Here is a 23334-nt window from a genome sequence, read left to right as displayed (position 1 = left end):
TCAAGAATGAAGCTCGCTGCTGGAGGTGCAAATGAAGCAATCAAAGTCTGTTCCGTCAGATTCTCGCCCCATAGCGGGAATGCTTGCTATTGGCTGGTTTTGGCGGGCCTGACGGGGCTTGCATTCGCCCGCGGGTAAAAGCAATGCAAAAAGTTAGTTTCTCGACAAATGCGGCGACCGTGCTGGAATTCTTGAAAGCTAAAGTCTTGGCGCTAATTATTGTTTACTCCCCGGCCCAATTTGAGCTCCGAAAGGGCCCACTACTATAGTTTTCAACCAATGAAGTCAGCATCCGCCAAAGAACTACTTCGGCCAATAAAACGCCTTTCCGTCCTCTTATATAGATGCTCTTCCGAGCTGGCATCACTATTAAAACCCAGACATTACGGCAATTCATGGATTGAAAACATAGAAATCTCTGTGTTTATCTTCAAATAAACCTTTGGCTACCCCTAGTCATCAAAATTATGTCTCAACAAACCAAATCCATGGCAGCAGCCGATCCTAGCGAGACCGAGAAAGCTCCTGTTTACAACGGCCAAGGCACCGAGGAAGACCCCTATGTGGTTGAGTTTCAGAAAATTGACCCTGGAAACCCCATGAACTGGTCCCAGTTTAGAAAATGGTTTATCACGACCATCGTGACCTTGTCTGTCTTCGCCGTCACGTTCACGTCTTCGGCATACTCCGAATCCTCTAACGAGGTCATTGCGGACTTTAACATCAGCCCCGAGGTGTTTATAGTCGGCGTTTCCCTTTTCGTTCTTGGATTTGCTGTTGGACCGGCTGTATGGGGCCCCTTGGTAAGTACATGCTCACATTTCTTTTGATTACCTTCAAATGCGCAAGCTAATCTTTTCTTCATTTTAGTAAGCCTCTCTCCGTAGCTATCATGCTCATATCTTGTCTTTGTTCTAATTATCAGCAATTGCTCCAAGGTCCGAACTATATGGCCGAAAAGTTCTCTGGATCATCTCACACGTCTCCATGGTAGCCTTCATCGGAGGTTCTGCCGGAAGCCGAAACATTACCACGCTTCTGATTTTGAGATTCCTAGGTGGCACCTTCGGTGCCTCTCCTCTCGTAAACTCCGGTGGCGCTATAGCAGATCTCTTTCCCCCAGCTCAGAGAGGCCTTGCCATGGCACTTTACTGTGCAGCGCCCTTTCTTGGTCCCGTCCTTGGCCCTGTCGTTGGCGGTTTCGTCTCTGAAAACGTTGGATGGAGATGGGTGCAGGGTGTATGCTGCATATTCATAGGGGTGATTGGTATTCTCGGCGTTATTTTCGTCCCTGAGACATATGGGCCGGTGCTGCTGAGCCAGAGGGCTGTCCATCTATCCAAAGTCAATGGCAAAGTCTACATTAGTGTTCTCGACAAGAGCCAGCCCAAAAAGACGCCGTCTGAAATCTTCCAGCGAGCTCTAGTACGACCGTGGGTTTTGCTCTTTCGGGAACCTATCGTGCTTTTCGCCTCGCTGTACATGGCTCTTATTTATGGGACTGTGTATATGTTCATGGCTGCAATGCCTATTGTCTACAATGAAGACCGTGGATGGAGTGAGGGTATAGGGGGGCTTGCATTTATGGGTATTGCAGTTGGTATTCTGCTCGGCTTAACCTATGCTCTCTACGACAATAATAGGCGTTATATGAAGCTATTTCTGGCTAAAAAGACAACTGCAGAATCTCGCTTACCACCAGCCATGATCGGCGCTATTGCTTTACCAGTGGGCATGTTTGCATTTGCATGGACCAACTACCCCAGCATCCACTGGTCAGCCAGCGTTATCCTCTCAGTGCCCTTTGGCTTTGGGTGTGTCCTTGTACTTCTGCCGATGATCAACTACCTCATCGATTCTTACACCATTTACGCGGCCTCTGTTCTTGCAGCAGCTGCCATTTTTCGCTCGATTGTTGGTGCCGTATTTCCCTTGTTCACCACTCAGATGTACGATAGCCTTGGAATCCACTGGGCATCCTCTGTGCCGGCTTTTCTGGTATCGGCTTGTGTGCCTTTTCCGTTGATTATGTATCGCTATGGTGGTGCGCTGAGGATGAAGTGCAAGTATGCTTTTGAGGCTGCGGAAATGATGAAACGGATGCAGATGCAACAAGCGTCGGTCCCGAGAAAGGAAGATGACAGTTCTTCTTCAGACTAAGCTCTAGCTGTCTCTGGCTTGGGCTTTGATATGATCTCGGAGCTTGTAATGGGGAAGGCTGGTGGTATTGTCCAACCTAGGTAGGTATGTTGGAAGGGAACATATTGTGGATTATTGTTCAACATTCCATAGTTTTTCTATGTATGCATGTGCATTGAGTGTTATTGCATAATATAATATTGATAGATTGCCTGGACATCTTCTGGAATATACTATGCACCTCAGAATAGTATTCCTATGGCGAGTAACTAGCTAAAAAGGCAAAGAAGACTCCAGTCAACTCATCCCATTTCACGTCTGTCTCGTCAAGTAATCTCGGAAGCACCCCTCTTCTCTGGCTATCCCCTCCATAAATATCCTTCACAAGCTTCTTTACCTGTTTCTCACTACTCGGACCGAAGACTCTTGCCCTGAAGCCATCACCCAGGTCCTTGCACGGCTCCCAAGGCGCTTCTCCTGCAACGAATCTGAGGATATCTTCAGCGAATGCGCGTGCAACTGCTTGCTGTTCTGTAGTGAGATGGTCATTAAAATTCTGATAGAAATAAGCCACGTCCAGAATGTGCGTTGATTGGCCCTTAAACGGTCCGTCGAACGGATTCGTTTCGTTGAAGTAGTACACATATACATTCCCATCTTCCGGCCAGCCAGAGGCATATGCGAGAACCGGGGCGTAGAAGAGAATGTCATTCGTAAACTCGAGAATGCGGGAAAACGCCTCTTCGTCTGGAGTCGTTGGAGATAGGCTGTACGAGGCGAGTAAGTTTGAGGTGACTTCAGCTGGGTGTGATGAGAGTGCGTTGGTGAGGGCAGAGATGAAGCGCGGAGCAGCGTTTTTGGCTTGATTTGGTAAACGGTAGCCAAAGATACTGGACTGTTACTGAATATCAGTATCTTCCCTATATGTAGCTAGATATCTCGGTCTTCCCGAGGTTACAAAATATATTTTGATGATGGGAAAAATTGTACTAACGTCATGCTGCGCATCTCCAATGAGTAACTCTTTGCACCAACTCTTTCCCACTGGGTAAATTGCTGCTGACTTATCTGACAGTTGAGCAAGGGTTGGTGCCGTGGGAATCATATCGCCATCTATAGCAAAACTAGGCGGAACAGGAAAGTTTTCAACAAGCTCCGCCGCAGGAGATTCGATGATAGCTTTTACACGGTCTTCTGGTGACATCTTGTCAAATCCCCATATATGAATGGCTGCGTCGTAGCCTTTCTCGTGTGCCTCAAATGAGATGGGGGCCATCAGGATATTTGTACCGCTCATCGAGAGAGCCCGTTTGCAAAGGGGTGTGGATGAATCAGAGTGAAGATGTTGGAGCGTAGAGCCTAGACCGATGTACAGTGCTATATTAGCGGTCTACATGTCTGAAAGAAGGGAGGATGATTTACCCCCGCCAGCGCTCATCCCTGCTAATGTGATGTTATTCGGATCGCCCCCGAAGTCACGAATATGCCTGTGCACCCATTCTATAGCGACTCGTTGATCACGAAGGCCATTGTTGGCTTTGTAGCCTGCAGAGCGAAGTTCTTCAGAAGTCAAGAAGCCAAAAGCACCAACTCGATAACTATGATCTTCTTAGTTCGCAGGCGTCTAGCAGTAAATCAGCAAAGAGTTGAGCTAGCAACATACTTTGGGCTGACAGCTAATATAGGAACCCCCTTTTCAACTGACAGCTTTATCACACGAGTCCAGTCAAACTGTGGCCAGGAATTGGCACCGAGAATCAAGCCTCCGCCATGGAGGAACAGCAAGACTGGCAATTTCGATGTCGATGATGTTCCCTCTGGTACGGCGATGTTTACATTAAGACATTCTGTATCAGACTGGGACAGCGGCTTCTTTGGCAACGACTTCTGAATGGCGCCCTGTTCGAATTCGCATCCATTGATTATTGAAGCTGTCGTTGGCCTATAGAACTTTCCATCTTAGCCAGTCCTTTCAACGAGAGGCTGATTAATGTTACCCGTCCTTTGTGGCATCCAGAATACCGTCTTCGGATGATCTGGAAGAAACCAACTCCGCATCTGCGAGTCTATTTCGCAGAGAAGCATACTTGATGCCACGATAATGCGTTACGCCGTCGGCCGTCTTGCCTTGGATTTGGCCCAAGAACGTCGTCTGAAGCAGGGCAGCCATTTGCATTTAGCAGGACTCCGAGAAATATGATTTGGAAGTGACCGACATTGAAATGCGGGGGAAATGCATTTATTTTATTCACCGAGGAAAAAGCAAAGAAAGTAGCTCGGGATATCCGAAGAAGCAGTCTGGTTGGGGGGAATCAGCCTATCCACGACTTTACGTAGCAAATCTCTCATCAAGAAAGTCCTAAAGGTGAATATATTTGGAAGAGCGAGAGGTATAAATATGACAGAACTATATCGAAACAGAAAAACGAACGAAGTAACTCCCCTGTTCATATCGTGAAGTACTAGCTCTAAGTAGGGAAAATTAGAAGATTTCCTTGCAAATTTTCTATATTCTTAATTAAATATTGAAAGTTTCAATCGCGTGATGTGTTATATCTAATTAGGCGTGTCATCTATCAGTCTCAGGATGACACAACACTAGTGTCCTCTAATGAGATGCATCTAAAGATACCGGGGCGGTTTCAGATTATATTGTGTCTGGAAGAAAATCTCAAACTTGAAAGGCAAGCTCTTTAAACTCAACAATAGAGAACGAAAGCAGACACGTGGAAACATGATTCCATGATAAGGATATGCTGTGCTAAGCTAAGAAGAAGAAGAAGAAGAAGAGATGCACGGTTGTTTCATAACCTCTTTGAAGATCATCTTCCTTGTCTGCGACAAAGAGATCTAGATACTGGCAAATGACTATAAAGGGTGAGGTCACATCTTGCTTGGTCGGAATTCAAATTCACATCAAGGGAAGACCTACATTCAGATCTCTAGGTAAGTCATTGTATTCTCAAGAATATATAGTCTTCTGGAGTCTTCTCAAGATTGCAATGATGCATACCTACTTCCAGCCTTTGCTGTTCATCTGCAAAACAAGATGGCACGGACGAGGGCTCGTACAACCAGAGCTGATCCAGCATGTAGGCTCAAATCCGCAAAGTCCAAATCGACGACTCTCAGACGGACAGGGTACAAATCGACGACGCTGAGGTCTCCAGAAGCAAATATGAGCCAGACCATTACTGTTGAACAGGTTGATACTCACTGGCCTCCGGGCAGGGTATCCCCGGCTCCTTCGCCCATCTGTGAGATCTGAACCCATCGCCAACAACGACGCCAACCCAATCACCGAAGCCAAATTTGAGGAACTGAAGTCACGTATCGACACGATTATTGACGCCCACAACATTCCTCGCGGACCAAATGATCCTGCCGTCATGTATCGAGCTCAACGATGGGGCACCTCCATGCTACCACGCGTCATTGTCGACTGTATCTACGACGAAGAAACAAGCAACAGTAAAATGTGGACAAATGCTGTAACCGAGATCTATGCAGCAGCAAAGCGGGCGGCTGAAGGCAGGGGAGAGATTGGCGTTGAGCTCTTTGACTGGAGATATACAAACACTTCTCATATCTGTACGCCCCCCGACTCCGACAGTCAAGAATTGAAGGCAAACAGGAACGAGGGACATTGCTATCGCCGGCAGATTCTTCAGTTATTTGAGAACCGTCCTCCCATGTTCCAGGCTATGATCCCCGTTGGCCGATGTGCAACAGGGGAACGCGCGTATGAGTGGACGACGGTTATTCTTTTTGACGCGATAAATGCAGAGGATGTTGTATGGGATTTCCTGGAAGAACGAATGCGTTCTATACTCCCAGCAAAGTTTCCTATTGAGATCCGCCAACGAGCAGGTCCATTGTTCTGTAATGGTGATTTGGAAGATGAGCGGCTGGTTGTTGTTGGAAGGTATATGAGACCTCCTATACCAGGTTGCGAAATCAGTCAGCAACACGAGTCATCACCGGCAGGAACAATGGGTGGCTACATTATTACAGAGGCGAAGGATACCAAGAGGAGAACAACGTTTGGAGTTACAAATGCGCATGTGGCACTTGCTAGTAAGTTTCAACCACTGTACACAATTGAAGCTTGCTAACATTAAACCCCCTACTAGGCTACGAAGAAACGTGTTTCAGCACGCCGGCTGCTGAAGAGATTAGTATTCAGTCGCCGGATGTGGAGTGTCGCAGGCAGCATGAAACTCTATTGCTCAATCGTATCACAAAGACCAAGGAAAGAATCCAGACAACACTAGACATAGTCGATGCAGTCAAAGAAACGGAACCCAGCCTCTCTCAAAGATTGGAGAATTCTCTGATACTCAACCAGCCGAGGCTTGCATCCCTGACCAGGGACCTTCAGGTAGTCCAAAGCGAATCCCTATATTGGATCAGTAAGCAGTGCAAAACTCGGCTGGAGAGAGTATGCAACAAGCTCATTGCAGACGGACAAACTCATGATGGACCTTGCATTGATCAAGGTGGATTGTTTAGCAGACAAGAGGCCCCAGGAGGTCTATTGGCAGAAGAGCGCCGTGAACCCCCCAATCTGGGAGGATACAACATGTAACTTTTGGGAGGTGGATTCATTGGCGGCCTCGAAGGATGCTGAGAAGCATATCAACGTCGTTGCAAAGCTATCTCGGTCAGGGGCTTACACCATGGGCGTTGTAAGCGGCTTCAAAGCTGATACTATTCCTTTTTACAAGAACGGCCAACCGACATTAAAGAAGGTAGAGGCATGGGCGATTACCTGCCCTCGTAGGCATGAGAGCGAGGGAGACTTTATGGCGTATCTGGCGATTGCAACTTAGCCTACTTCATTCCATTTGATGCAGTACAATCGGAAATCGAATCGATGACAGGGGAGAAGGTAGTATGGCCACAAAGGCGTTCGGAGTCCCTGTTGACATGGGAGAGAGGCTAGGATGGCAAATATGAATGAAGGCATATTGTGTTCAGAATGAAGCGGGATGGAATTTGGTATGAATACACATCCTAATCCTGAATTGGTGGAATTCAACATGTTGAATTCCCCTGATTCAATGTCGAATGATTCTATCAAGACCTTGTGTTTTATTACGAATGTCTACAACTACCTAGATAGGAAGAACTGGGATTGAATTTTTGCGCAGAATGTAGATCAACTTATTCGTTTGTAGATTCCTTCTAACTATAGCCACTCAACTTCTTTGGCAATACCTGAAAACCATGGTAGCCCGGGGCTTTCATAGGTACGCCTATAAAGATGTATACAATGTCACTCAATCAAGATTCAGCTGCGTGTCCAAGATTATATCGTTCATGGCTGTCCTCCCTGCTGAAATTGCATACTATATCCCCCGGTACTTTCATCCTTGATGAATTTAAAGTTATCCGTCGAAAGCCCAAAGGGCTTTAGGATGCCATTCCCAAGCTATTCATGAATCATCAGCAACAGCAGATATGTCTCGACGGGGATACCAAAAATCTCACATCCTTCAGCTTGCCCATCATCTCTCCCATTTCCTTCTCCCTCGCAGCCTGAATTCTTGACGGCAATTCACGCAAATTCCGCTGCACAATCTTTAGGTCTTGGGGAGGAAGATTATCCATGCTCGCTAGCTCCTTATAGTCTTCTTCTGCGCCCTGTAAATTCGCCCACCCATCCAGTTCTGTCTTTGCACGCGCTCGCCTGATGAGTGCCTTGGCACGGATTCTTTTAATATCGTCACGGCGCTTATCATCCAACTGAAGACGCTCCAGCTGCTTTGCTTCATCTTCTTCGTCGTCCAACAGCTCCACTACCGCGTCCTCTCCCTCGCTCGGCTCTTTTGCTGCGTTGTCATCCTTCTCGGTCTTTGTCGATTTGGGCAGACACCTGTCCAGGTTGTCAATGCATGCCGTCGCAGAGTCAACGGCGGACTTCCAGTCTTCTAATTTCAGGTAGCAAGCCGAAATGTTGCTCTTAAGAACGGCAATCTCGTAATCTAGGTAATTTGGACAAGAGGCAAGCGCGCGGTCATACGTCGAGATGGCATCTGAATAGGCGGCGGCAGCGAACTGTTTGTTTGCTTCGACTTTACACGTATTTGATTCCTCTAATAGTTTCTTCTCGGATTAGTAGTTGAGCAATCCTGCAGAGAGGTGAGACAGCAGACGTACAGCTTCTTCCTCGGCGGGGAAACGGGCATCGTGGAACTCATCCTCCGAGTCTGCATCGGTGGTGTGTTCGTGTTCTGGTTCGTTCGAGTCGGGTCTCGCCATGGGAGCGCGTGAAACGTTGTTGATCGTAGAATCGATTGGTGAAAGTTGCGGAGACGAAAACTTCCCCGCAGGCGGCAGCAGCTTGGCTGAGTCAGACAGCCAACTTCCAAGACTCGCAATTGCCTGGACGAGACACAAGATCTTTCTCACGCGTTACAGTCTTGAATTATTCGCCATGGCATCGCCAGAGTATGTAAACAGAATCACCGTCTCCCTCACAGCATGGCTACTAGCGTACTGACCCGCAATGCCCTGCGACAAGACTGCCCCGCATTCGAGCCTGTCTGTTCGACATGGATGGCCTCCTGCTGAACACCGAGGATATATACACGTTTATCACCAATTCTATTCTAGAGGAATATGGCAAGCCTAATTTGCCATGGTCCATCAAGGCTCAGCTACAAGGCAGACCTGCTCCCGAAGTACGTACTACTATTTCGCCCTCCGAAGAAGACACCTGACTGACCGGAGATATCAAGGCCGTCAAAATCTTCCATGACTGGGCAAAACTTCCAATCTCTCATGAGGAATACTCGCAGAAATTGGCTGTGTTGCAGCAAAAGCTTTTCCCTTCTGCCGCGCCGTTGCCCGGTGTGGTGAAACTGCTCAATGACCTCCATGCCACAACAAAGACCGGCCATCCAATCTACATTGCTCTAGCCACATCATCTCATAGAAAGAACTTTGAGCTTAAGACCGGCCATCTGAAGGAACTCTTCTCTCTATTCCCAAAATCAAACGAAGTCGTGGGCGACGATCCGCGAATTGGCAAGGGTCGCGGGAAACCCTTGCCAGATATATACTTGCTTGCTTTGGAAACCATTAATGAAGAGCTGAGCGCAAAAGGGGAGAGACCGATAAAACCAGAGGAATGTCTTGTTTTTGAGGATGCCGTTCCCGGTGTTGAGGCCGGTCGACGAGCCGGAATGCAGGTTGTCTGGTGTCCCCATCCCGGCTTGCTGAATGAATACAAGGGCCGCGAGGAGGAAGTCCTCGCTGGCCTTACTGGAGAACACAAGGAGGAAGAAAAGACGGATGCTGAAAAGGAAGCTGAGGCGTTGCAGGGGGAGCGCATTTCCCGTGGAAATGGTTCGGGTAAGCCTGGCAAGCTGAATGATGGATGGGGTCGTTTGCTTCCTACGCTGGAGAACTTCCCATACGAGCAGTACGGCATTGAGGTGCCTTAGAAGACATACAGCGCTTTGTGATTTGATCTTTCTTTCCTCTACACATATGCGAGTCTCCGGAAGTTATTACAGTGGACATGTAAATAGAGAATTGTTTCCAAGTCACAAAGACAAAATAACTTCATGCTGAACATAGAAATTAGGTATCTAGAAACTATAGTCAATGTCAATGGATGCTAAGGAAATTTGAAAGCCTTTCATCTCCATGGCTGCGAATACCAGTTGCTATCGAAGACCTTGAAGTGAGGAATATAACCAGTACCAGACTCAAGGACCGCCAGAGGAAAAAACCATGCGAAACATGAGAATCTGACTATCCTCATTCCATTTTCAAACCGAATACCTAGCTTTCTTGGCCTGCGCAATCTGAATTCCCCTTTTCTCATTAAGCTTTCGGTTTGCCAAAACCCTAGCGCCCTCGCTCATGGGATCGTCTATGAACACTCGGCTAGCAGGACGCGCGATGATGCGCTTGACGATGCTCTTGTGTGCCTGACAGACACTGCAAGTCAGTAAAAGACCTCGTAGCTGAATCCCTGATTTACTTACCGTTAAGGTGTGGAGAACATCATGCAGTCGTTCATTGAACGTTGGTGAACGGCTGGTGACTTTGCTAGTCTTTGGCTGAACTGGCTCAAAGAACTCCAGCTGCCCAAACCTGTGGCGCTTGATGAGAAGATCCTATTTACGAAATTAGTACAGCTCATTTTCCCAGCTTCAGCCTTGGCTCGGACTTACTAAGAGTTTCCACGCGTGATACTCGAAAACCAGATCACGTCGATTCTTATAGTGGCAGTTGATAGTATCCTTCCCATCAAGCGCGTATGCGGTACTCCACATAGCTGACTTGATGGCAGCCACAATCGCACGCTTGGAGTCTTCGTCCTCTGGGATATCAGTACCAGAGGGCTGCGGTGCATATTCCACCACGGTCCAGGCGTGTTTCTGCGCCTCTTCCCAGCTCTTCCAGATTGTCTGCGTGCTGGCACCAGATTCTCTGGGATTTCGAAGGTCATCGATGCACCACATGTCGAACTCAGGATCTCGTTTTGTGATGTTCATGTCCATTGCGGAGGATTCTGGGAGGCGCACTCGTGTCTTTGTCGGCTTTGAGGACGATTCTGAAAGAGTATTTTCGCGGCCTCGCTTCTCAGGAACGCCCCAGGCTTCAAAGCTGAAGCCCACTGCAGACGAAAAGTCGAGGAGCTCTGCACCCTCTTGGTAGTAGAGGCTTGGGAGGCAGTTCGGGTCACTGAAGGAGTCGCACATAATGAACGTCTTTGACTCGAAGCCGCTGAACGAGCTCAATGGAGGATCTCAACAAAGGAAAAAATGACCTGGAGCGTAGTGCCTCTAGCATTAGAATATAGAAATGAGGAATATGATGGTTGAACAGAGAAACGAACGGGATGAAGCAGGATTTCAATGGAATCGCGCCCAAGCAAAAGCAGGAGCAAGAGCAAGATGAGAGAGGGAACAACGGGGGGTTTATATAGGCGAGTCCTGTAACTGTTCGAGAATGGTCTAAGCAGACTACCCCAGCCATCCAAATTATGCTCTTATTGTTGTAATCAAGACAGCACAAAGAACAATTGGGATTGATGTTGTTGCTTGTGTAATTTGAAACGATTGGTTTGAATTCTGAGTCACCTGTCAATGGATGTCGCCAGCCATTGACCGCATTTAATAACACGGAACACATTCTGGCCAACATAAACAATCTGCCTTTTACATAATAAAGTGAGGAGTTGAGCCTGCCAAGGTATTGACGCTGACATCTAGAACTGGCGCAATAGAGCCGTCTCTACTTCTTATTGGTCTGTCTTATTGGTGACCTTTGTCTCGACGAAGGAATAAATACAGGAGGCTGGTATTGTCCTCGATTAGGCGTCTTTGTTTACTAATACAGTCTACTCAACTTTCATAATTCTATTTCGCGAGGCTGAGGTAGCTGTTTGGAAGTTATACCAAAGGTACTGCTGACAAACAGTTTTGAAACAGGTGCTCAGGTCTTATTGTAAGCAATTTTTAAGCTGCATGTAAAAGTCTTGTCTGAAAGCTAGCTCACTTGTGCAGAGACGTGAATGTCTGTTCTTTACTTTCGTCAATTAGCATTGTCTCTTAGCTTATGTCATGCTATGGTGGCGCACGGGAGATCATCCGTATGCATGACTAGCGGCAACTTTAATTCTAAGGATAGATTAGACTCTATATTTAACAACGTACAACAAGGATATACTTACTTTATATCTTCTACAACTTGCCTGCTCCTCGAAAGGAAGAGACTTGTATCGTACACACGGGACTGAAAACGGGTTCTGAAGGTCATCCAAGACAAAGCGTGCACATTATTGAATTGTTCATCCAGTCTGCTCGCAAATATATTCGGCGTCCATGTTATACACGATTGCGGTGGTACGGTAAGAATGTATATAAACATAATATTGTTCACATGGCAGATGCAATTTAACATTCAATGTCCTTATTCATAACAGCAGTAACCTACTGATAGGGGTTGTCCTTGCAGCAGCTGCGAGCAAATCGCACTATATGTTGACACCTAGAGCAGTTCCTTTTGAGATCCTGGCATAGAAGGCCACTCTCCCATAACACCCAGAGTAGACCTTTGGCAATGGCTCACTGCAATTAGTGATGCGGAACAAAGTCTCTGTCGCATGTTGTCACGTTCAGCTATGTGTTGCGTCAAAGTGTCCATATCTTCAAAGAGTTATCGCCTTTCAAGTAGACTGATTTTTGAACATCGCCATCACCGACATCATAAGCAGGAAATTGTTTTTGCCCTGAGCATGTTGCTAAAACACTGCCGCCTGGATGAAATACCGAGCTTGTAATCGGCTCTTCAATAGAAATTAGTAATATCCAGGAATATTCACGTTGCTCACAAATACTCACCATCATGCAATTTGAAAGTAAAATCCGGTTCGCTGCTACCAACACTGACATGGGGATTCCTCCACATGCGTACACCGCCATCTGTTCCTCCAGCCCATACCTCATGCGAGCCATCTTCACCAGTAGAAATAACATCTGCTTTCATTCGCTGGTTGCTGATAGCTTCCCTCCCCTCAAGCCATCCTAGAAGTTGACCCGTGACTCGGATATCGTATACCAGGATGCCTTTACTTTTACGTTCAACCACATACAAGTATTTTCCGCACGGACTCCACAGCAGCTGCGTAATCCCCGTACCTCCTATGTGCTTGTCGGCCTCGGATTTTGCAACGCTAAATGTTCCGATGAGCTCACCACTCCCTCTGGCGCCATACAAAGCAATGTGTCTGGTAAATGTACCAGCAGCTAGTATCCCGTCCTGGGCAGGATTCATAGCAAGCGCAGAGACAATTCCTTTCATACCGACACCACCACCAACGATCTGCTTTCGTTTACTTGGGATCGTCGGTAACCGAGAGATTGGCCCTTCATTCCCTGTGCGCGAAACATCAAAAATGCATACTAAGCAATCGGACCCTGTAATAAAACGAGAGCCCCCGAGATGGGACGGATACAAGATTGAATGCGGTGAAATAAAAGCTTCGGTCGATGGATTTACCAAAGAGTAAGTGCCCAGCGTCTGTGGGGACAACGCCGATGATAGCCTGATTGGGTGGTCTCGAACCGAAGCTAGTATGAGTGCTGTAGAGGGATCCTGAAGAGAAAAGAAAGGATATATTGCGGTTGCATTTACCGGCTCTGTGGATGGTATTGTTGAATAAGCGTCTATGTCGAGAGGCTTTTCTCTCTCCTCGAGTAGATCTGGCGGCCTGCCGTTTGTGAGCGAATGTTACAACTATTAAATCGGCGAAGGGGTGTAATACAAAATGAATGTTCTGATATGATTATCTGCAGAGGCAGTGACCACCGAGGTTCCGTCTGCGGTCCTATAGATAATTTTCATTAACGCTTGAGGGATTTGCCTTTGCATAACTGGACGGCTCACCATTCCGCACTCTTAAAAAAGTTGGAGTCTATTGTCTGTAACTGAGTCGATACATCACTTTGTGTGGATGTCGATATATTTGGGGCATTGTAAGTTGCTACACACGAGAGGTTCAACTCTGCAGAAGCATCAACACCCGCTTGTGCATCCTCAGATGTCATGGTTGCACGGAACGAGGAGAGTCGTCGAGGGCTGACGTTGTGCAACTGGCAAGGACATTTGTACTATTATACGTCCTTGACTGATCAGATATGAGTGCAATTTCCAGTCTGCAGCTATAGAATCATGGATGCTTCAAGACGTGCAGCATTCAACATGGACATTATTGTCACACTAGTCCATAAATGGCTTAGTAGAAATTCTTTAAGCTTCTACATTTACTTGTATTGCAAGATGCGACAAGTCGACATGCCAGAACAGGAGACTGAGCCTAGGTTAAAAGATACATGAAGAACCAATTATATATGAGCCAAGCAAATGGATAGTAATTTCATCTCTTTTTGGAGTGCTTTCAAAATCAGAATCAGAGCAAGCAAGCACATCTAAGCTAACCCTATTAGGCATGGCTGGACTCTGTTCTTGGCATTCTTGGTTCCTTCCGAGCTTTCAATAATTGTTGTTTCTTCCTTCGCGCAGGCACAAACCCAAGAGATTCATTCCAGCTGCCCAAGCAAGGGGCGAACCAGTCAGTTTTGCAGCACGCGCTGCTCCAGCATTTGATTTTGAAGCACGAAACCCGACTCCGCTCCGATATCTATAATGTTCTCTGCAAAACCGTCAACGCCAGCCTCGGGTGGCCTATCCATCAATACATCGACGGCCAATTCGTTATTGTGAGTGAACCGTCCCACCAATGCTTTGATACTGAGAGCTATGTGATTCTCTATTCTTTGCGACTGCAGACTCTGCTTTCGTGGAGCTGTCGTAGGCTGTGATGCTCAAGGGTTTTGTGTATACTTTCATAGCTATGGGCTTAACAAGAGAGGAAGAGCAAAAGGCTGGATGAAATTTTGAACATTTTATCGCTAACATATTCTATAGTGGTGGGAACACAGCAGCGGCACCCGCAACCACACAAACTGCCACAGCGAGCTTATTCTCAAATCAGCAGAAACCTGCCACCGGATCTCTCTTTGGAAACACAGCCCCTAGTAATACACAGACAAGTGGCGGAGGGTTGTTTGGTGGACAAACAAGTACTACCGGTACGCAGCAGAGCGGCATGGCTACCGGGGGGTTGTTTGGTGGTTCATCAGCTTCGACGCAACCGCAGAGCGGAGGTCTTTTTGGAAATACTGCGAAGCCTGCAACGCCCAGCTCAGGATTGTTTGGCAACACGAGTACACAGCAGACAGGAACCGCTGGGGGAGGCTTATTTGGTAATACCAATACCCAACAACAAAGCACGACAGGCGGAAGTAGTCTGTTCGGAGGAAATCAGGGAGCTGCGCCTCAAACTCAAACTAAATCGCTTTTTGGCACGAATCCATCTACTACTGGAACAACAAGTCTTTTGTAAGTAACTAGCACATCAACATCTACACATCTACTAACTGCTCATATAGTGGAAATACTCAAAGCACGGCTCAACAGCCGCAGCAGCAACAGCAGAAACCTACACTGTCTATCTTTGGATCTCAAAACACAACTACTCAACAACCACAATCCACCACAGCGACTCAAGGTGCCGTTGTTCAAGGAGTCAGAATAGATGCTAGCAATCTCCTGCCGACAACCAAGTATGATAGCTGCGCGGACGAAATAAAGAAAACAATTGAGCAGATCGATACATATGTCTTAAATCAACTGAACATGTGTAACGAAGTTTCAGATCTTATTCCTACAATTGCCAACCAAGGCAACACGATTCCGAATGACGTGGAATTTGTTGAAGGAAAACTTGAAACGATGCAACACGCTCTCGAGAACGATGCTCGCGAAATCGATGCTGTTCGCAAAATGGTAACTCGTAACGCAGCGGAAGCTCAAGTTGCATTCCGTGCGATTGACAACCTCAAGCTGCCGTTGCAGTATCAATCAACGAGCGGAGGCTGGTGGTCAGTATCAGAACAACAGCTGTCCGAGCGGCAGACACTTCGATCTTCTATCCAACATCGAAAGAGCACCCTGGCATTACCGGAAGGTGTCGAAGGCGACCCATCAACAAGCGATGCAATTAACGGTGTGCCCACTAACCTGGTAGCTTATTTCTCTCATCGCTCCGATGAGATGTCTAGTGTCCTTGATGGTTACAAGAGGAATCTTAGAGAAATCGAAGATCACCTCCACGGCGTGGAGGGTTCGCTGAACAGGCAAATCAACGACTTTCTCGCTTCACGCAATCGCAATGACGGTGCCCCCAGTGTTGGAACTGCCACGCGCCAACTGGCAGACCTGGCGGCCGCTCTGGGAGATGTGGAAGCTGGTATTCTAGGGGTTGCAAGCAGACTAGGCGGTGTGAAAGAGGAAATACAAGAGCTGGTTCTAGGACCGCCGACCCTTGGTTTTGGTCGACTGGGCTGATAGACTAGGATTGACGATTGTATATTATGTTACGATATAATTATATTGCACGGTATGGCCTGTTCGATTGACTGGGACATAGCATCTTTTTCTTTCTCCAAAAATCATTCAACCAGCCCTTCTTCAGCCTATTCTTAAGTATTGACTATCTACAACATTTGGAACCGCCTATGCTGATATTTGTTGATATGTAACGAGAAGTAACCACTGCAAGTAACAATTCTTCCGAAACATCCAATGCCTAATTTGTTGCTGCCTTGGGATCTATTGTTTGTGGTTGCATGAACCTAGCCCGTGACCGGCTGTCATCACGGTATTCCTGCCCACCTTCCCATACTTCAACCATCAACAGAATTGTCACTGCCGCCTGCCCAAGAACCCTCGCAATCTTCATCATGACAATGTACAGCATGGACAGCCTGGAAGAGTTATCTATCCTCGACTATGCCCGCTCCAAACGCATTGCAACTGACCATCTAAATCTCGATCCTTCAGATCTTCTTGGTCAACTTCGCGACTACGAACTCGCATACATAACCTCCACAACAGAAGACTTGACACCGAGTCCGTCCAACCTCGACCCCCCAACAGCAGGAAACGATAAACTAGAGCTTGACAGGGATGGTGCTAGATTTTTATCATCTGTTCTGAAGGACGTTTCTTCGCTACAAGCCGATGCCAGGTCTATTCCTGAAGAATTCGATTCTTTCGCATCCCTGAAATACAGCCCAAGGCATGATTTAAAAGTTGATATTCCATTGCTCACGTTCGAAGAGGAACGAGCAATGAAGACATTTGGCAAGGGGCATAATCCTATAGCTATAATGAACGAGCTGGTTCCTGAATTGGCCAATCGAGAAGAAGCAAATCTTGACGAAAGCCTGGAGTTCCCTGACTATTTCTGGGAATTGCCAAGTATGTTTGACAGAGACCTGAATACTGATAAATTGGACGCTTCAAGGGATACAGCGCGTATTCTGCAGTTGGCCATGGGATATTTGGACGAGAGGCGACACAAGGAGGAGATTGAAAGGCTGTACATCAAGTCAGATCTGGCTTCAGTGAGTACAAACATTCTTTCGGATAGTTGTATCAGTTCTCAGATTATCATCTAGGAGATTTTTCGACGACGACCTACTTCTCCCCTTTATATTGAACCTGAAGGGCAGGAAGAATACCGCCATAGCAGTGACAGTAGTGTTGATGTCATTTGGAGTCCTGATACCGAGAGGGACCTAGATTCTCGGAAGGATTCTCTAACATCATGTGAAACTGTGGGAGGCCATCCTATTAGAAACAATGTGCCGCAGAATATGACTCGTTGCTGTATAAGTCCAGAACAGGTAGGATACGTTGAAGCATCTATAGCCGGAGAATTATTGAAACATACGCCCAGACAACCTGTCACTGCCAATAATCCTACAGATTCTCCATCGTTTATAAAAACACAGACAGAGCAGGCCCCTAAACGAACGACACCGCTCTCTCAACCTACAGGGTTTCCGGTACCTCTTCCTGGTTCTCTGGGTACGCTGTCAGCATTTATGCAGACAAGACGTCAGAGAAATAAGCGCCGCAAGCTTGGAAGTGAAAGTCAGTATTTCAGCAGCCTGTCCGAGGACAGCAACGGGCTTCCTGGAACAGACGAAAGCAGTATCTTCAAGAAACCAGACCAACCTGTCAAGTTATCCTCGCCTCCACTCCACACACACGAAACCCAGAACCTCTACTCGTACCCCGGATCGATGAAGCCAACTGCTACACCGCTTACTCTGATCTTATCCACACACCTACTACGCACTGAGAGCGCCCTTGTCCGATCTTTCGAAAGCACAACCAGCTCTCAGTCTACGCGACTAATATTCCGCGACTTTACATATCCCTATCCACCCAAAGGGGGTATATCTAATCAGTCCCATGTCATCGAGGAAGCGGACCTGCTCGTCTCGCCAACAACGGGCATCATCCTATCTAGCTCGCATGAGACGACACAGAAATATCTTCCAGAGCAGGGAACCCCGGGAATAGAATCTCCATTAAAAGCGCGAATTGTTCGCGTCGTACCGCGGTACGAAATGCTCTATGTGCTAATTCGATCGCCCACTAAATTGTGTATCAATACACTATCGTCTATAAGGGAATTGACTGCATTCTGTATGTCTCTGGGTCGTCTGTGCACCGTCAGGGTATTGATTACTTCACCTGATCATGTCTTTGAATGGATCATGTCGATAGCTGCAAAGCACTTCATCTCACATGAGGTAGAGGGAATATCTTCATTGTGCCCCGATGAGCAGACCCAATGGGAAGTATTCCTTCGAAAGGCAGGTCTTAATTCATTCGCTGCGCAGGTCGTTCTCAGCACACTCAAGACTGGCCACGAATCGAATGGGCTATCAAGATTCGTTGAAATGCCTTCTACGATGAGAAGGGATATGTTTGAGAAAATCCTAGGCGACAGAGTGCTCAAAAGAGTTGACCAAACTCTTGAGATGGACTGGCAGGTCGACTGGTCGACTGGGCTGTTGATCTAACGTAATTATATATAAACTATATGTCTTCTGCTGAAAGTACAAGTAGATCAAATTTCATGACATGGATGGATATATTTAGAGAGGAGATTGTTAAGGTTGATTAGAGCCTGTTAGCAAACACATTCGAGGCTCTCCTTCCACGATGAAAGTACATGTATTGTTAGTCAAGGTTGAAGATTCAATGAAATATGCAAAAAAAAAAAAAATCCGCTGGAACGACAACACGTCAAGCATGCACATGGGCCGGAATCATTAGACTTTTCCCAGTGTAGATGTGTATTAAGTAGTAATTTTTCTTCTTTTTCCCGCCCCCCTTCTTCGCCGGGGATCTGTGAAGCTTTCTTTCCCCCCATTTTCCGGGCGTGATAATACAAGTTCAATATAGTACATTGTTCGAAAGGAAAAGGTGGGATAACGAGTGGAAGTATGTTTACTCGTTGATCTTAGCAAGGATCCTGGAAAGTAAGAAATCATTAGCATCTCGCCCAGTATAACCAATATTTGAAGGAAAACTTACTCGGAATCCCGGAAAAGGGTGTACTCCTCCTCGCCGACCTTGACGGGGCTACCACCGAACTGTACGCAATAAGTCAGTCCACAGCTCAAAACTAGACCCTAGGATCCTGACAACAACGTACCTGAGGAATCAAGACCTTATCACCGCTAGCAACGCTCATGGGAATCTTGTTTCCATTTCGGTCAAGAGCGCCAGGGCCAACGGAGAGAACAGTAGCTTGGTTGATCTCCTTGACGGTGCTCTCGGGCAGGAAGATGCCGCTGGCGGTCTTGGTCTCGGGCTTGATGCGCTGAACCAAGACACGATCCAGGAGGGGGACGAGGTTCTTGACGTTGCGAAGAGCCTAGAAAGTAGAAGAGGAAAGATAGTTAGTGAGAAATAATCATGGAGAGAAAGTTGTACAACGGTGATGAATGGAATCTCTGTAGCTCCCTCCCTCCCCTAAGGAAGGAGGTAGAAGAGCTTTGCGCGAAGCTTGCTTGAATGCTTGTATCGGAAGATATCGAGTGACGTACCATTGTGAATAAGTGGAAGAGTTTGCGGTAATTGGCAAATTGAAAGCTCGTGAAGCGAAAGAAAATGAAGTCAAAGGGAAATCGCAAGATGGAAGAAATCGAAAGGCTTCAGTTCAGGTAAGGCAAGGTTTACTCCGTGAGAAATTTCCAGAATGCCAAGACTTCCCCGGGCGGCGGCAGCTCGTAAGGCAGCGAGGCACCAACGGAAACTAAAGCCGAGGCTTGCCGGGTTGTTTTGGGCTAAACTACAACATTGAAACTCGATGAAGCCTGGCTGGTAAGCACGAGCAATACTTGGATGAGCACAGGAGGCCGGGTATATCTTCTGCAGTGAAATTATCAAGATCATATATCAAAACGCCAATAACTACCGTCAGTCCGTCCGGAACTATAAAACCTAGTATGGATATATTTTTTTTTCCATCACCATCTCCGACCTCCTCCGCCCCGTCCACGGCCTCCGCCATACCCTCCTCCCTGCTGATTGTAGCCCCCATAGCCGCCCATCTGCTGCTGGCTGCCTTGTGCTGGATATCCCTGATTCTGCTGGCCACCGCCAGGCTGTCCTCCCATCATCGCCTGCACATTTTGCATAAACGCCATCGGATCCATTGCCGACGGATCAAGACCCTGCGCCATCATATTGGCTAGCATTCCCTGCATCATATCCGGCGACATGTCTGGCATCCCCGGCATCCCCGGCATGGCCGGCATACCTCCAGCACTGGCGCTTGGAGCTGGCGGAGCTGGCGTCGGCGTTGGAGCCCCTGGCATCCCCGGCATGCCTCCCATAGACATAAAAGTTTGCATTTCTTCTAGTTGTTTCTTTTGATCTGTAACGTCTTTGCGCAGTTCCTGCTGCTTGAGGCAGTAACTCGCCCAGGAGAACTCGTCAAACCCGTAGTTGAAGAAATCCGTGATATCAGTGCCCGGGAGTCTCCATGGTTTGTCCTCCTCTGTCGGGAAATCCGCATCAAGGTCTGTGGATGTAATGGGTTTGCCGGTCGTTGGGTGGACTGGGTTGGCATTCACATCAATCGTTGATACATGTACGGGCGGATACGCCGTGCCAGACTTGAGTGTCGCTACGGGCCTACCCTGAACAGGCGCAGGAGTCACACTCTCGGCTTTCACAGGGATCGAAGGTGTTGAAGACGGTTTTATCTCGGCCGAGGCAGATCGCTGAGACTCGTTTATTAATGTGGCGTGTCGCGGATGTGCACTTCAAAAGATTAGCGAGCGACTCTCAAGGCATTCCACGACGACCGGACTCACAGATTCGGAGCTGCGTCTGCAGGAGCTTCGGTGATAATATTGAAATCGTCCTAGATACTAGTAAGCCTTGCGGGTCTTGCGACATCTTCACGGTGGAGGCTGCAAATTACTTCGTCTTCTTCCTCTTCTTCGAACTCGTACGAGTCCCCGCCGTTTGCTTCTGCGGTAGTCTGGTTATAGTTGCTCTGCTCTTGCTGGGGCGGGAACGAGTCCGCAGGGTCATAGAGATCGTCGTCGTCTTCCTCCATGCTGGGTACACGCAAAGATGGTCAATGGAAGAGCTGTGGTTGTTTGTTGTCTGTGCAGTTGGTCCCTGCGGAAGCGGGAGCTTCTTAGTTTTAGCACTTTATTTTTTGCCCCAGATCGCAGTTAGCGTCGATAAAGCTTCACATCTGTTTTGCCAGAGCGATTCCAGAGCTGTAAAGGATCCTATTTACTTTGGGTCAATTCGTCGCTTTGTCTTGATCTTTAGAGCTGCTAGATTTCAAGTCATCCCTCTGAAGTCACGTGGTCTCAGGCAAAACTTGGCGCTGCGGATCAGAAGAGCGAGCCTTCTTGCGCTTCATCGCGGAAAAAGAGCCGACAGACAACTCACCCATTCTCCATTCAGTGTACAAGCATGCCCTCCTCTACCGATCCACCTAGTCGCACGTCGACTCCACGATCATTCACCAATCAAACACTCTCCGCGGAGGACTTGCTGAAATCGCAAACGGTCGGTTTAGTGCATCTCTCGGAATTTCGCAAACGTCGAGCAGAGGTTCTTGAACAAAAAGAGAAAGAAGCGCATGATAAATCCCTGGGAATATATGCATCTGCAACCTCGAGGACAGGAACACCATCACAAGGCGACGTAACGGATGGGTGAGTTTGAGTGTTTTTCTGGTTTTGTGAAAAGTGCAGGAACAGTGCTAATGGACCAAGAACAGTGCGCTGACTCCCGGATCTGTCACCTCTGAAGGGGGTCGGCCGAAGAAGAAGAAAAAGGCCCTTGCAAAGAGCAAACTGTCGTTCGGAGACGACGAAGAAAGCAATGATACTGGCGAGGACTCGGCTACAGCGACGCCACGCGACTCGTCGTCGCAACCTGCGTCAACGACACGCCTAGCAGGAAGCCCTGCGCCACCGCCGCGCAAGATCACCGCCAACCCGAACGCTCCACCACCACCGAGGACGCTCACAAAAGCAGGGCTTGAAGCCGAGGCGCAGGCACGAGACGCATTGCGCAAAGAGTTTTTGGCAATGCAAGAGGCCACCAAGGCAACAGAAATTATAATACCGTTTGTCTTCTACGAGGGCACGATTATTCCCGCTGGACAAGTCCGGGTTAAAAAAGGAGACCATGTCTGGCTATTTCTCGACCGGTGTCGAAAAGTCGGCGCTGAGCTTGGAGTAGGAGGCTCACGGAAAAACAGTCGTGCAAAGCGTGATCAACGTCGAGAATGGGCACGGGTCGGTGTTGACGATCTCATGCTTGTCCGAGGAGATATTATAATACCTCATGTAAGCTCACTCAGTTCCCCGTTTGACTCCAATGCGTACTGACGCTGTCTCAGCATTATGAATTCTATTATTTTATCGTGAACAAGGTGCCTAGTTTTAGCAAAGCCGGGGGGTTGCTATTTGATTTTTCGGCAAATGCACCAGTTGCAAAGGACGGCGATGGCCCTATTTCACGGCCAAATGACGAGGAGCTTGAAGGCGCCAATGCAGACCCGTCATTGACAAAGGTGGTGGACCGACGATGGTACGAGAGGAACAAACACATCTTCCCAGCCAGTTTATGGCGGGAGTACGAGCCTGGGGAGGAATTTCTGGAGAAGATGACCTCGGCCAAGCGAGATGCTCAGGGAAATGCATTCTTTTTCTGATGTCTGACGAGGCGTTTGGCGAATATATTAACTAGTTACAGACTACAATCAAGATACCCAGCATCAACTTCGCAGTCATATACGAACATAGGCTACCGGCTGCAGTATATAGAAGCTATATAATGAATCCAGATCCTTCTTTCTTGTGGAAATACATGTCCTGTTCCTACGCAGTATAGTATAGAACGTAGATACGTCTTCGAATGTTTTGGTGGGGGCGCGAGGCGGGTGGAGTCTGGAGTCTGGACTCTGGACCAACTTTATCGTCATCTTCCCGCGCTGTCCGTCCGACACGCCTTCAACTACGCACTCATTATTATCCCTAACGCTCTATATTATTCCACATCTCCTGAACCGCTTGGAAACAGCGTGCACTGCGTACTGCTGCTCTGCTCTCTGACGAGATATGACCGAGGGAAGACGCCTCACAGGTGTCGGGCCCCAAGTCCTGCCCATTCCAGGCGAATGCTAATGGGCCATTGCTAATCCAGCGAGCGTGTCAGGTGAATCACAAACGCAAAATAGTTGACTCTGCGCTCGTTTGCCCAAGT

At 47.7% G+C, this 23334-nt stretch overlaps 12 protein-coding genes across 12 annotated transcripts; 6 read left to right on the top strand and 6 right to left on the bottom strand.

The window, feature by feature from the left end:
• Positions 1–467: 467 nt before the first annotated feature.
• On the top strand, positions 468–2160 carry UA08_07260 (hypothetical protein; the record flags this gene model as incomplete). Its single annotated transcript, XM_020262182.1, has 2 exons — positions 468–807; positions 926–2160. 2 exons carry the CDS (start codon positions 468–470, stop codon positions 2158–2160), a joined length of 1575 nt encoding a protein of 524 aa, XP_020117920.1.
• Positions 2161–2395: 235 nt separating this feature from the next.
• On the bottom strand, positions 2396–4309 carry UA08_07259 (hypothetical protein; the record flags this gene model as incomplete). The annotated part of the gene is made up of 5 exons (XM_020262181.1): positions 2396–3034; positions 3134–3498; positions 3562–3737; positions 3803–4081; positions 4137–4309. The coding sequence occupies 5 exons, from the start codon at positions 4307–4309 to the stop codon at positions 2396–2398; spliced, it is 1632 nt and encodes a 543-aa protein (XP_020117921.1).
• Positions 4310–5188: 879 nt separating this feature from the next.
• On the top strand, positions 5189–6971 carry UA08_07258 (hypothetical protein; the record flags this gene model as incomplete). Its single annotated transcript, XM_020262179.1, has 4 exons — positions 5189–5280; positions 5345–6216; positions 6273–6520; positions 6603–6971. 4 exons carry the CDS (start codon positions 5189–5191, stop codon positions 6969–6971), a joined length of 1581 nt encoding a protein of 526 aa, XP_020117684.1.
• A 355-nt stretch (positions 6972–7326) lies between these two features.
• UA08_07257 (hypothetical protein) lies at positions 7327–8403 on the bottom strand (the record flags this gene model as incomplete). Its single annotated transcript, XM_020262178.1, has 4 exons — positions 7327–7397; positions 7492–7573; positions 7633–8247; positions 8302–8403. The coding sequence occupies 4 exons, from the start codon at positions 8401–8403 to the stop codon at positions 7327–7329; spliced, it is 870 nt and encodes a 289-aa protein (XP_020117683.1).
• A 293-nt stretch (positions 8404–8696) lies between these two features.
• On the top strand, positions 8697–9590 carry UA08_07256 (hypothetical protein; the record flags this gene model as incomplete). The annotated part of the gene is made up of 2 exons (XM_020262177.1): positions 8697–8825; positions 8883–9590. 2 exons carry the CDS (start codon positions 8697–8699, stop codon positions 9588–9590), a joined length of 837 nt encoding a protein of 278 aa, XP_020117690.1.
• A 330-nt stretch (positions 9591–9920) lies between these two features.
• Positions 9921–10859, bottom strand: UA08_07255 (hypothetical protein; the record flags this gene model as incomplete). The annotated part of the gene is made up of 3 exons (XM_020262176.1): positions 9921–10082; positions 10140–10271; positions 10329–10859. 3 exons carry the CDS (start codon positions 10857–10859, stop codon positions 9921–9923), a joined length of 825 nt encoding a protein of 274 aa, XP_020117689.1.
• Positions 10860–12293: 1434 nt separating this feature from the next.
• On the bottom strand, positions 12294–13709 carry UA08_07254 (hypothetical protein; the record flags this gene model as incomplete). Its single annotated transcript, XM_020262175.1, has 3 exons — positions 12294–12448; positions 12504–13372; positions 13549–13709. The coding sequence occupies 3 exons, from the start codon at positions 13707–13709 to the stop codon at positions 12294–12296; spliced, it is 1185 nt and encodes a 394-aa protein (XP_020117692.1).
• A 598-nt stretch (positions 13710–14307) lies between these two features.
• UA08_07253 (hypothetical protein) lies at positions 14308–16071 on the top strand (the record flags this gene model as incomplete). The annotated part of the gene is made up of 3 exons (XM_020262174.1): positions 14308–14381; positions 14590–15063; positions 15114–16071. The coding sequence occupies 3 exons, from the start codon at positions 14308–14310 to the stop codon at positions 16069–16071; spliced, it is 1506 nt and encodes a 501-aa protein (XP_020117691.1).
• Positions 16072–16466: 395 nt separating this feature from the next.
• UA08_07252 (hypothetical protein) lies at positions 16467–18605 on the top strand (the record flags this gene model as incomplete). The annotated part of the gene is made up of 3 exons (XM_020262173.1): positions 16467–16986; positions 17041–17132; positions 17187–18605. The coding sequence occupies 3 exons, from the start codon at positions 16467–16469 to the stop codon at positions 18603–18605; spliced, it is 2031 nt and encodes a 676-aa protein (XP_020117686.1).
• A 430-nt stretch (positions 18606–19035) lies between these two features.
• UA08_07251 (heat shock protein, mitochondrial) lies at positions 19036–19640 on the bottom strand (the record flags this gene model as incomplete). The annotated part of the gene is made up of 4 exons (XM_020262172.1): positions 19036–19060; positions 19123–19181; positions 19244–19465; positions 19638–19640. The coding sequence occupies 4 exons, from the start codon at positions 19638–19640 to the stop codon at positions 19036–19038; spliced, it is 309 nt and encodes a 102-aa protein (XP_020117685.1).
• Positions 19641–20060: 420 nt separating this feature from the next.
• On the bottom strand, positions 20061–21160 carry UA08_07250 (hypothetical protein; the record flags this gene model as incomplete). The annotated part of the gene is made up of 3 exons (XM_020262171.1): positions 20061–20859; positions 20913–20962; positions 21023–21160. The coding sequence occupies 3 exons, from the start codon at positions 21158–21160 to the stop codon at positions 20061–20063; spliced, it is 987 nt and encodes a 328-aa protein (XP_020117688.1).
• Positions 21161–21531: 371 nt separating this feature from the next.
• On the top strand, positions 21532–22783 carry UA08_07249 (hypothetical protein; the record flags this gene model as incomplete). The annotated part of the gene is made up of 3 exons (XM_020262170.1): positions 21532–21776; positions 21842–22415; positions 22469–22783. The coding sequence occupies 3 exons, from the start codon at positions 21532–21534 to the stop codon at positions 22781–22783; spliced, it is 1134 nt and encodes a 377-aa protein (XP_020117687.1).
• Positions 22784–23334: the final 551 nt, after the last annotated feature.

This window comes from Talaromyces atroroseus, assembly GCF_001907595.1.
Source record: "Talaromyces atroroseus strain IBT 11181 chromosome Unknown scaffold_10, whole genome shotgun sequence".
In the NCBI taxonomy this organism is placed as follows: Eukaryota; Fungi; Ascomycota; class Eurotiomycetes; order Eurotiales; family Trichocomaceae; genus Talaromyces; species Talaromyces atroroseus.
Note: the sequence above shows the minus strand (reverse complement) of the source record. Positions and strands in the feature narration are given on the sequence as shown.